At 43.1% G+C, this 13,226-nt stretch overlaps 1 protein-coding gene across 8 annotated transcripts in view; it reads right to left on the bottom strand.

Moving 5' to 3' along the window:
* The window catches only part of LOC108746328 (homeobox protein extradenticle), a 52,474-nt gene extending 42,514 nt beyond the window's left edge, over nt 1-9,960 (bottom strand). For 6 of the 8 annotated variants that reach the window (XM_018483078.1, XM_018483053.1, XM_018483062.1 and 3 more), the window contains exons 1-2: nt 8,929-9,960; nt 6,637-6,710 (exon numbers count right to left, since the gene is read on the bottom strand). In XM_018483078.1, coding sequence (XP_018338580.1) covers nt 6,637-6,710; nt 8,929-9,161 — 307 coding nt within the window. In that variant the 5' untranslated portion in view covers nt 9,162-9,960. The remainder of the gene's footprint in view (nt 1-6,636; nt 6,711-8,928) is intronic. The other 2 variants (XM_018483044.1, XM_018483096.1) reach the window with 2 other exon arrangements.
* Between the last annotated feature and the right edge of the window lie 3,266 nt (nt 9,961-13,226).

The raw sequence follows: 13,226 nt of genomic DNA, 5'->3' as shown, positions 1-13,226 counted from the left end.
TACGGCCGTGTCTTTATCAGCGTCTGTGGGGTACACAATGCGTAATAACTCGCGCGCATTGCGGCCGTCTTTCGCTCGTCACGGCGCGCCGTAATTAGCGAATACGTGACGCGTAATCGGCGAAGTTAATTAAAGCGACTCATGAGAATCAGCGAGGCTCTCTCGTTTCGTGAAGGCGCGAGGAACGCGGGAACGAAATGCGTGCTCGTTAAGAAACGTTTCCTTACGCTAACGAAAGGGAGACCGCGATTTACCATAAATGTGTAAGTTTTTGCAATAAATCAGTGCGTGAGCATTACGGCGGACTCACTCCAATCGGACAAATCTCGTTAGTCGACTCCGTGAAGTTTGAGACTCGAGACGACGAGGCGGAGAGAGAGAGAGAGAGAGAGAGAGAGAGAGAGAGAAAGAGATAGATGGGAAGAGAGGGCCAAGGGACTCTGGTTCACCTTGGGATGCTGGAACCCCATCTGCATGCGAGTATCATGGATGAAGGAGACAGAGATGGAAATACAAAGAGAGAGAGAGAGAGAGAGAGAGAGCACGAAAGGCGCGGAACAAAAAGAAAAGGAAAGCGAAGCTAGGGGAACGACATTCCAGCTGGAGCCGGAATGAGCGGCGTCAACCTCTCGAAAATCGAAGCCACGTTTCGTACATTGTACAACAATAACAGAACGCGATGCATACGATCAAATTCTTTCCCCGGGAAACGCTCCTTTCCCAGGAGCACTTCTTTCACGTTCTCAGCGAGTGAATTTCTCGACGACGCGAAGCAGAGCGCGCTCCCCTGCTCTCCGTTAAGATAAATCTTAAAACAAATTTTTTTTTTGTTTTTTTTTTTTTTTTTTAATTAAAATTCCATAACTTCTTCGTCGATCGTCGGCGTGAATTCTTCGCGATTAACGAGGGAAATGTACCGAGAGCAATTTTTAATCGTTCACGCGAGCGTGCTCACCCGCCGTGTTGGAAGACAGTTCGATGTCGTACTCGCGTAATAAATGGAAGCAAACGGAGCCATTAATTACGGGAGATAAAGGACGGGGGTGAATCCAGCGTGAAATGCGCTGCGCGAAATCAAGGTCAGCCGGTTTAGTTGCAGCGAAAACGCAATGCGCTCAAGACTCACGTGGGCTCAGCTCCGTTTCGCCTTTCGGATTAATATTAACATATCAGGCAACGCGGCGCGCGAAAGGTCGTACCTCCGAATAAAAGTTCTTTCGTACGTCCGTTGTTGAATAAAAACGTTTCTCGAGTCGATTATTTTTTACTGGCGTTAAAAAAACAACAGATTTCCCCTGAATAAAGAGGGGGCGGGGCTGTATTAAAAAATATCGAGCGGCGTTATTAGATGACAACGATAATAACATTGTGCGGCTCAGACGTACGGACGTGTATTGCACGTTACACGTACGTAGGTGTGCGACAGGAAACGGAGCTATCGTTGGCCAGCGGCCAAATCGAGTATGGATTTTTAATTGTTTGTACGAGCTGCCATTGTTTGAAAACTGCAGAGAACCGAGGATGTAGCCGGCGCGGCGGCGATGCCCTAAATGAAATAAATCCTCGGTGTGAAAATCGAACAGACGGACTAATCCAGCACGGGGCGTCCTCCTACAATATGTAACGGATTGCACCGCACGAAACGCACGAAACGCACGTGCGTCACGTACGCAATGACGGACCGTAAGTAAAGTCAGCCAATCGGATTGCGCGCCACGCGCGAAATCAATATCGGCCGATTCGTGATTAATGGCAGCGACGCGGATTATTATTCGGTCAAATTATCTGTTTTTGCCCGCGGATTAATTTCGTTTTATCGGTCGTCCGAGTGTTGTGCGCCGAAAAGTTCATCGTCCGGCAATCGTGCGCCTGATAATTACCAAGATGACTATTTATCGTGCAATCAGGTCGGATTTCGGAGTCCTCTCGCCGCCGTTCGGGCGTTCCGACGGCGTCCTCGAGGGGTTTTTTTTTCTTTTTCTTTTTTTTTCTTCAGTGCACCACGAGAATTATGCCAGCTGCTCTATGCGGACTGAGGAGCTGTCCGCACATGGGAGAGGGTGAAGAAAAGGGGGATTGGGGGACAACGGTTGAAAGGCGAGCAGAGAAATCCCGCGGATTTCGAGCCAGCCTCGTCTCCCCCGTTTCTTTCGGTATTTGGGATCTACGCGCGCCCCACGGGAAATCGTCCTGAGCGGTGTGTTCCATCCGAAACAGGTCTTGGAGATCAGCGGGTTACACAGAAGGAAAGCGCCTCTTCCAATTTGACCGTGACAAATCGTAGTCAGAGGTTGACTGCCTCTCAGGACCCCCGATCGATCGGTATTACACGGTGATATTCGAGGAAGTAGGACGGTCCATTAACGCGAGCCGAACGAGTTGCCTCGTTGCTTGCGTGTCTCGTAATTGCACCGTACAATTAGTGTTAAATGCGATCGCCCCGATTCTCCGCTTGTGATCGTATATACCCGGGTTAGAATTTCGGAGCAACATAAAATTACGGTCTCCGATCCGTTGCAAGCGCATTGCGATGAAATTGCATCAAAAGCGGAGGAAGTCGAGCGTGATTTATTTGCACTGTACGTCGGAATAAATTATTATTTTTTTCCCCCGCTCAATTTATTTCTGTTAAAAATAAATTTTGCGATTTCATCAAGATTTATAGCCGTGAATTCATGAATAAAAAACAAGTCTTCGGTATATTTAATAAATTTATTCTATCGAATACGAGATGTGACAGGCCGAAACAAAAGTTCGTAGCTCTATGGAACTTCGAAATTCAAGCAGCTGCAATTTCTCGTTAAAGATGAATGACATTTAAATTTTTTAATAGGCTTTTAAAGCTTAAAACCTCTACTTTCGAAAGATCACTATGTCTTTTGACAGTTTTCGTGAGTTTCCGAACTTTTCCATAGAAAACTACGGAGCTGAACAAATGAGTAAGTTTCTTTTCACTGAGCCTGTCACGTATCCAAAAAAAAAAGCTTCCGAAAATTTTCTACTTTCTAACAAACTTACTCAACAAAATCGTTTTTCGAAAATCGTTTTCCAAGATTTCTTATTATTGAATAAACACGAATTAAATAAAAGGAGCATTTTTACTGTAATCGCTCATAACTCCGTTAAAATGAAAACTCTACTTTATCGAATGGTATAATTGACAAATTCTTTTACAAAAAAGAAATGATACAAATTCGGTGGCGCTACGAACTTTTGTGTTGCGCGATTCGATAGAAATTCATTCCTGCGAATAAAGCAAGGAATTCGTACAACTTCGTACTTTTCTGATATTACAATTCGATTGCTATCGCAGCGACTGATTGGAAGATTTAAAAACAAATATTGTAATTCACATTTAGACTTTCACATAGAGCCTTTTACATAGAGCGGGGAATTTTAGTTCTCGCGTAATTTCGCGCGTAATTCAGATTCCTTCGCTGAAAGGCCGACAAGGGTAAAGGTTGTTGGCGAAATAAAAATCCGCAACGTTGTACGTAGATATAATAGCGTTCACGTTCGTCGGCGGCAAACAAAGGGATAAGGCCCCAGCTACGATGGAGAACGCGGACCCACCTTGTACGGTCACGATCGAAAGTTATCTGAGCGGCGCACGCGAGAGAATGAACGCAAGAGCAGATTATATTAAATGGCTGGTAAAACGGTCTGCTTAACATAGCGTTTATCTGCTCCTCTCGGTTTAGTACTTTTTCACTGCCTCGTCAGCCATCGCCCATAAACTCGACTATGACTATCTCGTCTGTCTCTTTTCCGCTCTCGTGCGACGCGAGAAGGAGACAAGCTCTCTCAGTACATTTTTTCCGCGCGCACGCGTGTAGCACTCTGCACGCAGCCGGGCCGGAACTCATAAAAGATACAGGACCGTTAAAACGGTTCATCGTCTCGAGTGCTCATCATACTTTGACGCCCTTTTTGTTTATGATAAACTCAAACTAAAAAACTTCCTCTATTATTCTTCGCGCCTCTCCTCTCTTTTTCTCCCATCGAAAAATCAAGTGCTCTTCAATGTGCAGTCCACATAGACATTGATCATTTTATTTTATTTATTTATTATTTGAGCTCTAATAAAAAAATCTAGAGTTATAAATATTTACGGAATAAATACGGCAGGATAAAGGTATACATACGCTCTAAAATATATGAATGTAAATTTGACATTATGGGTATTATAATAAATATAATTCTCACCGTGCTGGTGTGAAATTACACGCTGATAAAATTCACATGTTTATATCAACACCAACACAGCGGGAATTATATAAACCGGCATGGTATTAAATCCATATTTTTTAGTATGTAGAATACATCTACAATAAAATTCGAAATGTCTCAAATATTCTTTTTTTTTTCCCCCAAAATATTACCAGGTATACATATTACTTTCCAACGAAAAACACAGTGATCGTATCATCTCTGTTTGACATTAGCAAACAATAGCAATGTAATGTGTGTTACTCGGTGTCTCTTGCTGGAAAACACACCCATTATATCGAGCGTATTGTAAATTTTTATATATAAAATATTCAAGGATATGTCAATAAAAAAAGTCATAAAAATTATTAAGGCAATTCTGAGAACATCTTGGCATTTTAATAAAATGCACATTCATCTCTTTAGATAATAATAATTACCTTAATAAAGTTTAAAAAGTTTTCCGCGTAGAACATCTGTGCAGATACTACAATTTCCTAACCAAATATCGTGAGATCTTTTTTGCTATGATTTAACTGTACAAAACTGAAGTAGAAAGGTCAATATCTCCGTGAGCCCCGAGGCAAAGTACAATTTAAAATCCCAGTATAACCGGATGACGACAAACGAGAATACAACGAGGGAGGGATAAAAGTAATGAAAAAGCATAGGGTTACAAAAATGCACAGGCATTCGAAGATGCGTTAGTAAAAGGCACACGATTACGTCCACGCCCAAATTCCTCCGAAAAACAATCAATAGCGATCTCGTTCTCTCTCGATCGCGAAAAAGACATCCTTTCGTCGCGTGTGTACCCAACGCCCATTTGGAAATATCAAAATGTTACAGAAACGTGGGATGTCGTTGTTGACGTCACAGCCTGTGCTGCGCCAACGACACCCTCGTGTCTCCTATTTGTGTGTGTGTGTGTGTGTGTGTGTCAGTGCACGTATGAATGCACATACACACGCACAAACACACACCGCTGGAGAAGCGATGGGAAAGAGGGTAACTTAGTACGAGGGGCGTGGTGTGGTGTGGTGTGGTCCTTCCACCCCCAACGGGCAGCGAATACTTTTGACGTAACTTCCATCCCCACTTCCTTTCCGGATTTCTCCCTCTTTGTCTCTTAGTCCTCCTCGATCGTGTCCCCCAGAAATAATTGCGCGTTTCGCGGTCTCTCGATCCGCGCGTAAAAGTAATCCAAACATCGCATAAAAATTATGTTTACGAGTTTCGAATGGTTCTCTCGCAGGGGGTCGAAGGGTCGCGCGGCCGAAGGGTGGTCGAAGGGAGCGTCAAACGTGAGTTGCACTGTCGCAGATAGGGATCTCTCGCAATTTTTCGACTTCGCTCTACTGCACACGCTTACGAGTCGCGACACAACAGCCCGTTATTCATGAACAAGTTACGATCTTTTTCACGTTCGGAGAGATTAAATCCCGGCGTCGGCGGTCTCTCTCGGCGTGCTCGATTTTCAGTGTTGATACACCTTGAAATACAGTCTTATCGCTCATTATCAGGCTTCTGTCGCAACGACCCAAAGATCGTAAGAATCGGATCTTAACAAGCGAAGCTCAACATTCTTTTAATAAGATATGAGGACAATTTCAGTAGCACTCTCTTTCCATAGTTCTGCAGTTCCTTATATAAAAAGAGGTCTGCACTTTTTATATTGAAAAACTAAAAGAGAATACATATGGTATGTATTAAATTTTGGTTTTTTTGGTTATAAAATAATGCGAAACTTGTTTTTATTTTTATTAGGAACTGTATCATAGGAACTGCCGAACTATGTAAAGCGCCACTCGAACTGTCATTTTTTTTTTCCACATTAAGAGAATGCAGGAATCTTCTCTGCACGTATGTACTATAAAGCGTTGAAAACCGAGGCCGTCTCGAAACTGTGCCGATTTCGATCGGCGATTCCGAGGGAGTTAAAAACGCAATTTAAAAATCAATTCCAAATACCACAACTAGGCGCCGAAAGTCGGCGCTTTAAATAAGACCTATGATTTATGACGTACAATAACTCGCGCGCACGGACGAATGGAACGAAACTTCGCTCGAGCATAGATATATAATCAATGACGCTGCAAAAATAATAATGCATTCTCATAACATTCAATTTCTGCATCACGTGAAATACATATGTATAAAAATACCGCGGTACTGCCAATCTAATACGAGAGGGGCTGAAAATACATTGGAATCCGCGGTCTCTGTGACAAGATGAGTCTCTGTCGCCAAACGAGAGTTGTCTGTCACACATCCGAAAAGTAATTCATTTAAAAATTCCATTCATCCGTTAGCGCGGTACAAAATAGGCGAGTCGTCCGCACGTAAAGTTTAATGATCCGAGCGGTGCGAGTTGAGCGTGGCAAAAAGAGCAAATGCCCGTGTTGTTGCAGAGAAAAGATCACTCACCTGTCTTCTCCTTGATCTCGCAGAGGACCGAAAAGAGGGCAGGCTTCATCCTGTGGCAGTTGAGGGTGTGTTTTCTGCAAGCAAATCGCGAACAGATTAGCTCGGCGTCGCTATAAAAAGTCTTTGTGGCTATTATAGCGTACACTTGTTACTTAAAATGAAACAGATATACGAAATAGATATTTAAAGTTTGGCGAAAGCGAGGAAAATCTTGCAGTCTGATATAACAACAAAGAACAGACCTAAAGTCACAAAAGACGATTGACCTGGGTTTTTCGACAAATTCGGGACGGATCCTTCGAGGGGAAAAAAAAGGACGCTTTCCAGTAAAAAAAAAACACACTGAGAAAAAAAAACATCTTAATATAAAAAATAAACTATTAGGACCCGCCAAATAAATAACTTTTTTTTTGTATTGAGTAAAATCTTTTTGTATCAAGATACTTTGCTTAGTACAAGGAAATTATTTATTTGACGAGTCCTGATAGCTTTTTTTTTTTCTCTATCGAGACATTTTTTCCTCGTACAGTAAATCATGACATTTTTGTGTAGCACTGTTAAACAAAGATGAAATTATCACTGTATTGCACAGTATCTCTTGTTGAAAAGTTCCACCGGAAGAGTTGCCCCCGAGAGTTCGTTTCGAGAGAGAAAAAAGTCGTATGACGAAGGAAGACAAATCTAGATACCATCGCTCCGCATACAAATTACACGAAATTATAACTACCGCCACCGAAATTAGCGAGCGGCTCAGCGCTAATAAAGGCAATTCGCTTAATTCAACGCCGGTATGCTTAATTGAGGACCGCGATATTTAAATGGCTGACGTTTAACGCACGTCGCGAAAATTACAAGTGTCTCGCTGTTGCGCTCCGTGTAAAATGCACGTATTCGTGGGAGGCACATCTGGGCGCTCTTTGTAGCGGGCGTCCAACACGCGGACAGGTACTTAATATAACTTAACATACATGAGCGAAGCCAGGTGAAACGGGCAGCCACACTTAGCCGCGTGTGTGTACACAGACGAGACAGTTTAAATGCAAGAAGTTCGGAGTATCATCGGTTACTACGTTTCTATTTTTTTTTTCTTCGTAAAACGTGTTCTCTACATCTGTTTACTCGTTAAATTGCAAAAAAAAAAAAAAAAAAAAAATAAGAAACGCGGCATCAATCTCTTCGCGGATCGATAGATCCTATCTAGACAAATGCCTCGCGGGTCCATGAAATTATCATAAAAAGATAGAGAGGATGTTTACCGGGATATATATTCCGTAAGATAAATCAGGCTGATTAATGCGCTAATGAATAACACGCGCATAATTAGCTAAGTATACACATCGAGACCCGCAGTTACACAGTGGAAGCACTATTATCACTCGTCGTTAATAAGCACATTGCACGTTTTATAATACCGTATAATTAACTGCAAAGATTGTGCAAAATGCCTCCCCCCCCCCTCCACCGCGTGTTCTTTTTTGAATTGATATACGAGATAAGAAGAACGAACGAGACGTATTTTTTGCGTGGCGTTGCGAGAACCGACGAGCGGTGTAACATGGATACATTTTGTAATCTATACGATTTAATGCGTTTCCGTGAACCCGCCGTAACCCGGGGACCCGAAATAAAACCGCGTGTACCGTATTTTATACGCGGGTATCGTCTTGCTTTTATGAGAATTTCGTTTACACAGTACTCCTCCTCCCGGGTAGTAACGAATCGACCTCGTAAATCGAAAGTACCATTAAACCTTTAATTCCGCTATTAACGAGCCGTAAACATAATTTTCTGCTCCGACGTAACGCTGATAGACCTTACGGACACTTTAGCGCCGAAGTAGTTGTGGCAATTAAGAATACGACACTACTTATTTTAACTATAAAGTATAACCGATGGTGTAAACATGAAATAAATATATAAGAAATGTATAAGAAATTTAGAGAGTAGCATTTGAAAGAGTGACTCCATTTTTTCAATCTTTAAGAGTGAAAGAACTTTACCTTTCAAAGCGAGAATCATTCAAAAAGTTTTAGAAAGTGAAGTTTTAGAAAATAATCATAAATATGCGACGGCTATTGCAAGTTGCCGGAAGTGAACAAAACAAATTCAAGGACGAACGAGCAGGCATTCGAAGACATTTGAAAGGAAGAAATTTCGGTATTGAAATACATTCGATACGGTATTGAAAAGGTATTCAATGTGAACAAGATCAAAGGACGCATCCCGCGCGCAAGCAGATAAAAAAATGGCGGAGCGAAAAAGGAGGAAAGAGGATAGGAGAACGGCAAATACCTCGCTTGCGCCTCGTCCAGACTCTGATCCGTGATGTTCATGATCTGCTGCAGGATCTCGCCGATGTCCTGTTTCCTGGCCTCGACCGCCTGGTCGGGGCCCTGAGCCGCGGTGCCGTCGACCGGGCCCATGCTGCCGTAGCCGGCGGTGTTCTGGGCCGCCTGGCCCTGGTTTCCACCCATCAGACCCACACCTGATCCTCCGTGTTGCAGCATCCTGCCAGTCTCATCCATCAACCGAATGCTCACGCTACTTCACTCCCGGTTCGCGTGTATATACGTACACGCGTGCCGTGTGTCGCCTTGGGGGGAGGGGAGGGGGGGGCTCCTCTTTATTTATTTCTTTCTTTTTTATTTATATCCGCTACGTCGTGGCGCCCAAACGTGACTGACGGAGCGCGCGCACTACTCGCACTACACGCACGTAACGGATCTATCTACGCGTTATAATCGTATACCAGGTGTCGCGAAAGAACGCGTAACAAACTTGAACAGATCTAACCTTCTCGATCTATCGACTATCTTCCAGCTCGACGGACGTTGCCGCTGGCCGGATGTTGATGATGCACGTGCTTTCTCTCTCTCCAGCAGTCTCCTCTTCCCTTTCCCAGATAACGTGCCTGAATCGTCGCTCTAGTAGAAGGCGCGCGTTGCACACTTGCAAAAATATATTCTCTCCCTTTCTCTATCCCCGCAGTGAACGAACACCTCGTGACTTGGACTCGCGCAACGATCTCCGAAACGCGCGGCGCGAAACGATCGACGACTTGGAGGTTATGCCAACGCCGCGGTCTTTGTCCTTCTGCGTGTCGTACGGCGCTTTTAACTCCGTCCCGTTTTCCTGTCTCCTTCTCCCTTCGTCGCTCTCGCTCGCTCCCGCACCGTAGCACGCTTACCTTCTCGCTTGGCGATGCACTTCTATCCTCGTTCGGATCTCACTCGGTGCCACTCTCCGCTCCGGAGATGCACTTTTAATTATCGTATTTTAAAATCTGGTATACACAATATAGGGCAAGTAGAGAATAGGATCTCCTCCGGTGGCTCTAACATTGACGGATTGTCGGATTTTACGTATACGCGGTTATATTGAGACGGTCGGCGTCGCGCCCGGACCGCACTCCTTCCCTCGAGCAGCACACTATGTATATATCTATATATATATATGTATATATATAATCTCTCTCTCTCTCTCTCTCTCTCTCTCTGTCTTTCTCTTTCCCTCTCGGATAATCGGTGAGGTTCTACGGCTCTTACTCGCTATGGCTGAAGATCAGCGTCGTTCTCCGAGCCATCCGCGCCACGAACGTCGCACACGAAGCTTTCCACCTCAGAAAGAAACTGCGACGACGGCGACGACGACGACGGCGACGACGACGCGCGCGGACCGACCGTTTCCGTCGCTCTTCTCACTGTCCTCGGTCACTCGAGCGACTGCTATGCGGCTCGCGGGTGTAGGTGCGCGTCCGTGCTGTGCCCTCGGGTATATGCGTGCGATACGCCAATCGGCGGCCATAGCAGCCGCCGCGGCCAATCAGAGCGTCCCATGCATTTGCCTCCCGCACCGGCCGCCGCGTCACGGTCCCTCTTCCTTCCTCGCTCTCGCTCGTGACGATCCGTCGTTATCCGCGTGCGCATCCACGTTATTTACGGCTGCCCGACCTCACGGTGACTATACTCGCGATCTCATAACCTCCTCCAAGCTGACGTGCGATCCACGTTCTTTAGGGAACGGCGATCTCCCGAGGACGCGTCGTTCTCGACTCCGAAACAAACGCGCGTCTCCGTCGCAAACTTCACACCATACACAGATGTAAACTCCGCCCACTATCTCTCTCTCCCTCCGTGACGGTCGTGCTGTTCCTTTTGCGCACGCGACGTTCCCAGTCACGGCGGTCACGTTTCTCGCCGTCGCCGAGCGATACGCCGAGTCGAGGAAAGGCTCGCTGATACTCACGGATCGCGATGACGTACTTCACACGAAAACCTGCTGCTGAAACGAGAACAAACGAGAGAAGATCGTGTGCGTGAGAGAGTCGTAAATTACGATGGTGCGCTAGTGCGCAGTCTCCGTACGCACAAGATGGCCGCCCGCGCCAGGGGCGACCATGACTGGGAAGCGGGAAACGTAAATCAACCGCGTGGTATGGCGTGGCGTAGTATGGCATGAGCGGCATGACGCATACCACCGAGGCCGGTTTTTGAACGCGATTCTGAGTATAATAATCGCACGGATTATTTGTAACTGATCCTTCCGCCTTATAAAGCCTTATTAAATTTACGAAAATATCAATACTTTTTATATTATTCGAGTTGCCACCTCTAAAATCGTTCACATTTATTAATTTTTAGATCGAATAACAATTGAACACTTAAGATTAAAATATTTTAATTTAGATTGTATCTATAAAATGATTTTTTATATGTATATATATATAATAAAATTGCTGAAATTACTTTTAATCAAATATAAAAATTTAAAAACTCTCAGTTATATTGACTACATTTACACAGCACTCTTAATAGGATTTAATAACATCCGTAAATATAAAACTAGCCAATCGCAGTCATTTCATTCTTCCGAGGGACAACTATAATTGACCAATGTCATAACTATACAGGGTATCAATCATAAAATTTTATCCTTAGAATGAAAAGTGAAAAATGAAAAATTTCTCCATTAATTTCAATAGTAAAAATTTTCACTTTTCACTTTTTATTCTAGGAATAAAGTTTCATGATTGATACCCAAATGATATTAAACTCAACTAAGTGTAAATGTAGTCATAATTAACTATTTAAACAATTAACATAAAACTGGGTTTTCGTTTGAGATTAATTTAATCAGCCGATTATTTTACCTGTTATTCAACGTTATTTCGAATAGCGCTAATTGGATGTTTCAATAGTGCACTTTCTATTCCGCAGCCTTTTTCCGCACTATATGATTTCACCCTAAGAACGAATTATGAATTCCGGCCATAGATTTATAAGAGAAGCGCGACTGGTGTTAAGTGTTCTGATTGGTCATTGCAATTGCGTGATTAGCAGCCAATGATAAAATTATTTCCGCTAAAATAACTGCTTAATGAATAATTGATGGATTTTATAGTTTGTCATGCAAACGACATCATTTTTAGTAATTTTTCTAGTACTTTTTAGTACTTTTGCAATACTGACATAAATTGGTCGTGTTTCTCTTATAAATATAAAACTACCCAAATTAAGATGCCTTTTCATGTTAACGCTTAACGCTCATTTTCAGCGTCAAAATTCACGTGATCAAAATTGACGCTTGATATTTATCAATTAATTATCAATTTCTATCACGTGATTTATTTTGATGTCAAAAATGAGCGTTGAGCTTTAACATAAAAAAGCATCTTTAAATACACAATGTAAACTAAGCCATAGGCCCGTCAGAACGTGCTTACAACTAGAGTCTCTTTACAATAAGAGTCAAGTCGTGAAGAGCGGCGATTGGTCAGAGTTCAAGTCCCTTTAAACGCCGCAATTTGCGGATACTTTTAATGTAATAATGAATCTATGAATTGGTGTGAGCAACTGTTTTATGGTGTAGAAGGCGCAACGCGAAATCGGACTGTTAACTATGATGGAATTGTGTTGTTTCCGGCCGGTATCCCGCATCCGGCAATAACGTCCTTCCGTTCTTAACCTGGTTCTACATTAGTCACATCGCAGCATCACAAATGTTGCGATCCAATCAGAGTCAAACTAGCTTGATATTTATTGGATCGCAACACTTGCGACACTGCGATGTGATACTAATGTAAAATCAGCTTTATATCGTGACTTTTATTAAGCTGGTTCTACATTAGTTGCAAGCCAATCGCAAGATTGTTGCGACAGCCAATATGAAGCTTGCATTTTAAAATCAGCGCTTCATATTGGCTGTCGCAACAAACTTGCGATCAGCTTACAACTAATGTAGAACCGGCTTTATAAAATTTCAGAAATAAAAGTATGCTTTTATCTCTGAATGCGTTTCGAGTTACGCATGAAGCGCACGGTATATCATTTTATCTTTCTTTATTATTTGAAACAACAAGAACAAATAATGCATCGTGCGTTTCATACGTAACTCAAAACGCATCCTCTGAAATTCTATAAAAGCGCGTTCTGAATACAGGCCATAGTCTGTGCATATTGAACAACGTCAATAAAATATCGAGATTTTATTACGTAATCTTCTCTTATTACAATGTATTATATAAAAGAATCAATATTCCTTTAAAAATTGTTAGTATGCCCGCTTACACTGTTTCGTGGAAAATTGTAATA

The sequence above is a fragment of the Trachymyrmex septentrionalis genome, unplaced genomic scaffold (assembly GCF_001594115.1).
Source record: "Trachymyrmex septentrionalis isolate Tsep2-gDNA-1 unplaced genomic scaffold, Tsep1.0 scaffold107, whole genome shotgun sequence".
Taxonomy (NCBI): Eukaryota; Metazoa; Arthropoda; class Insecta; order Hymenoptera; family Formicidae; genus Trachymyrmex; species Trachymyrmex septentrionalis.
This window is presented reverse-complemented; position numbering and strand designations above follow the sequence as displayed.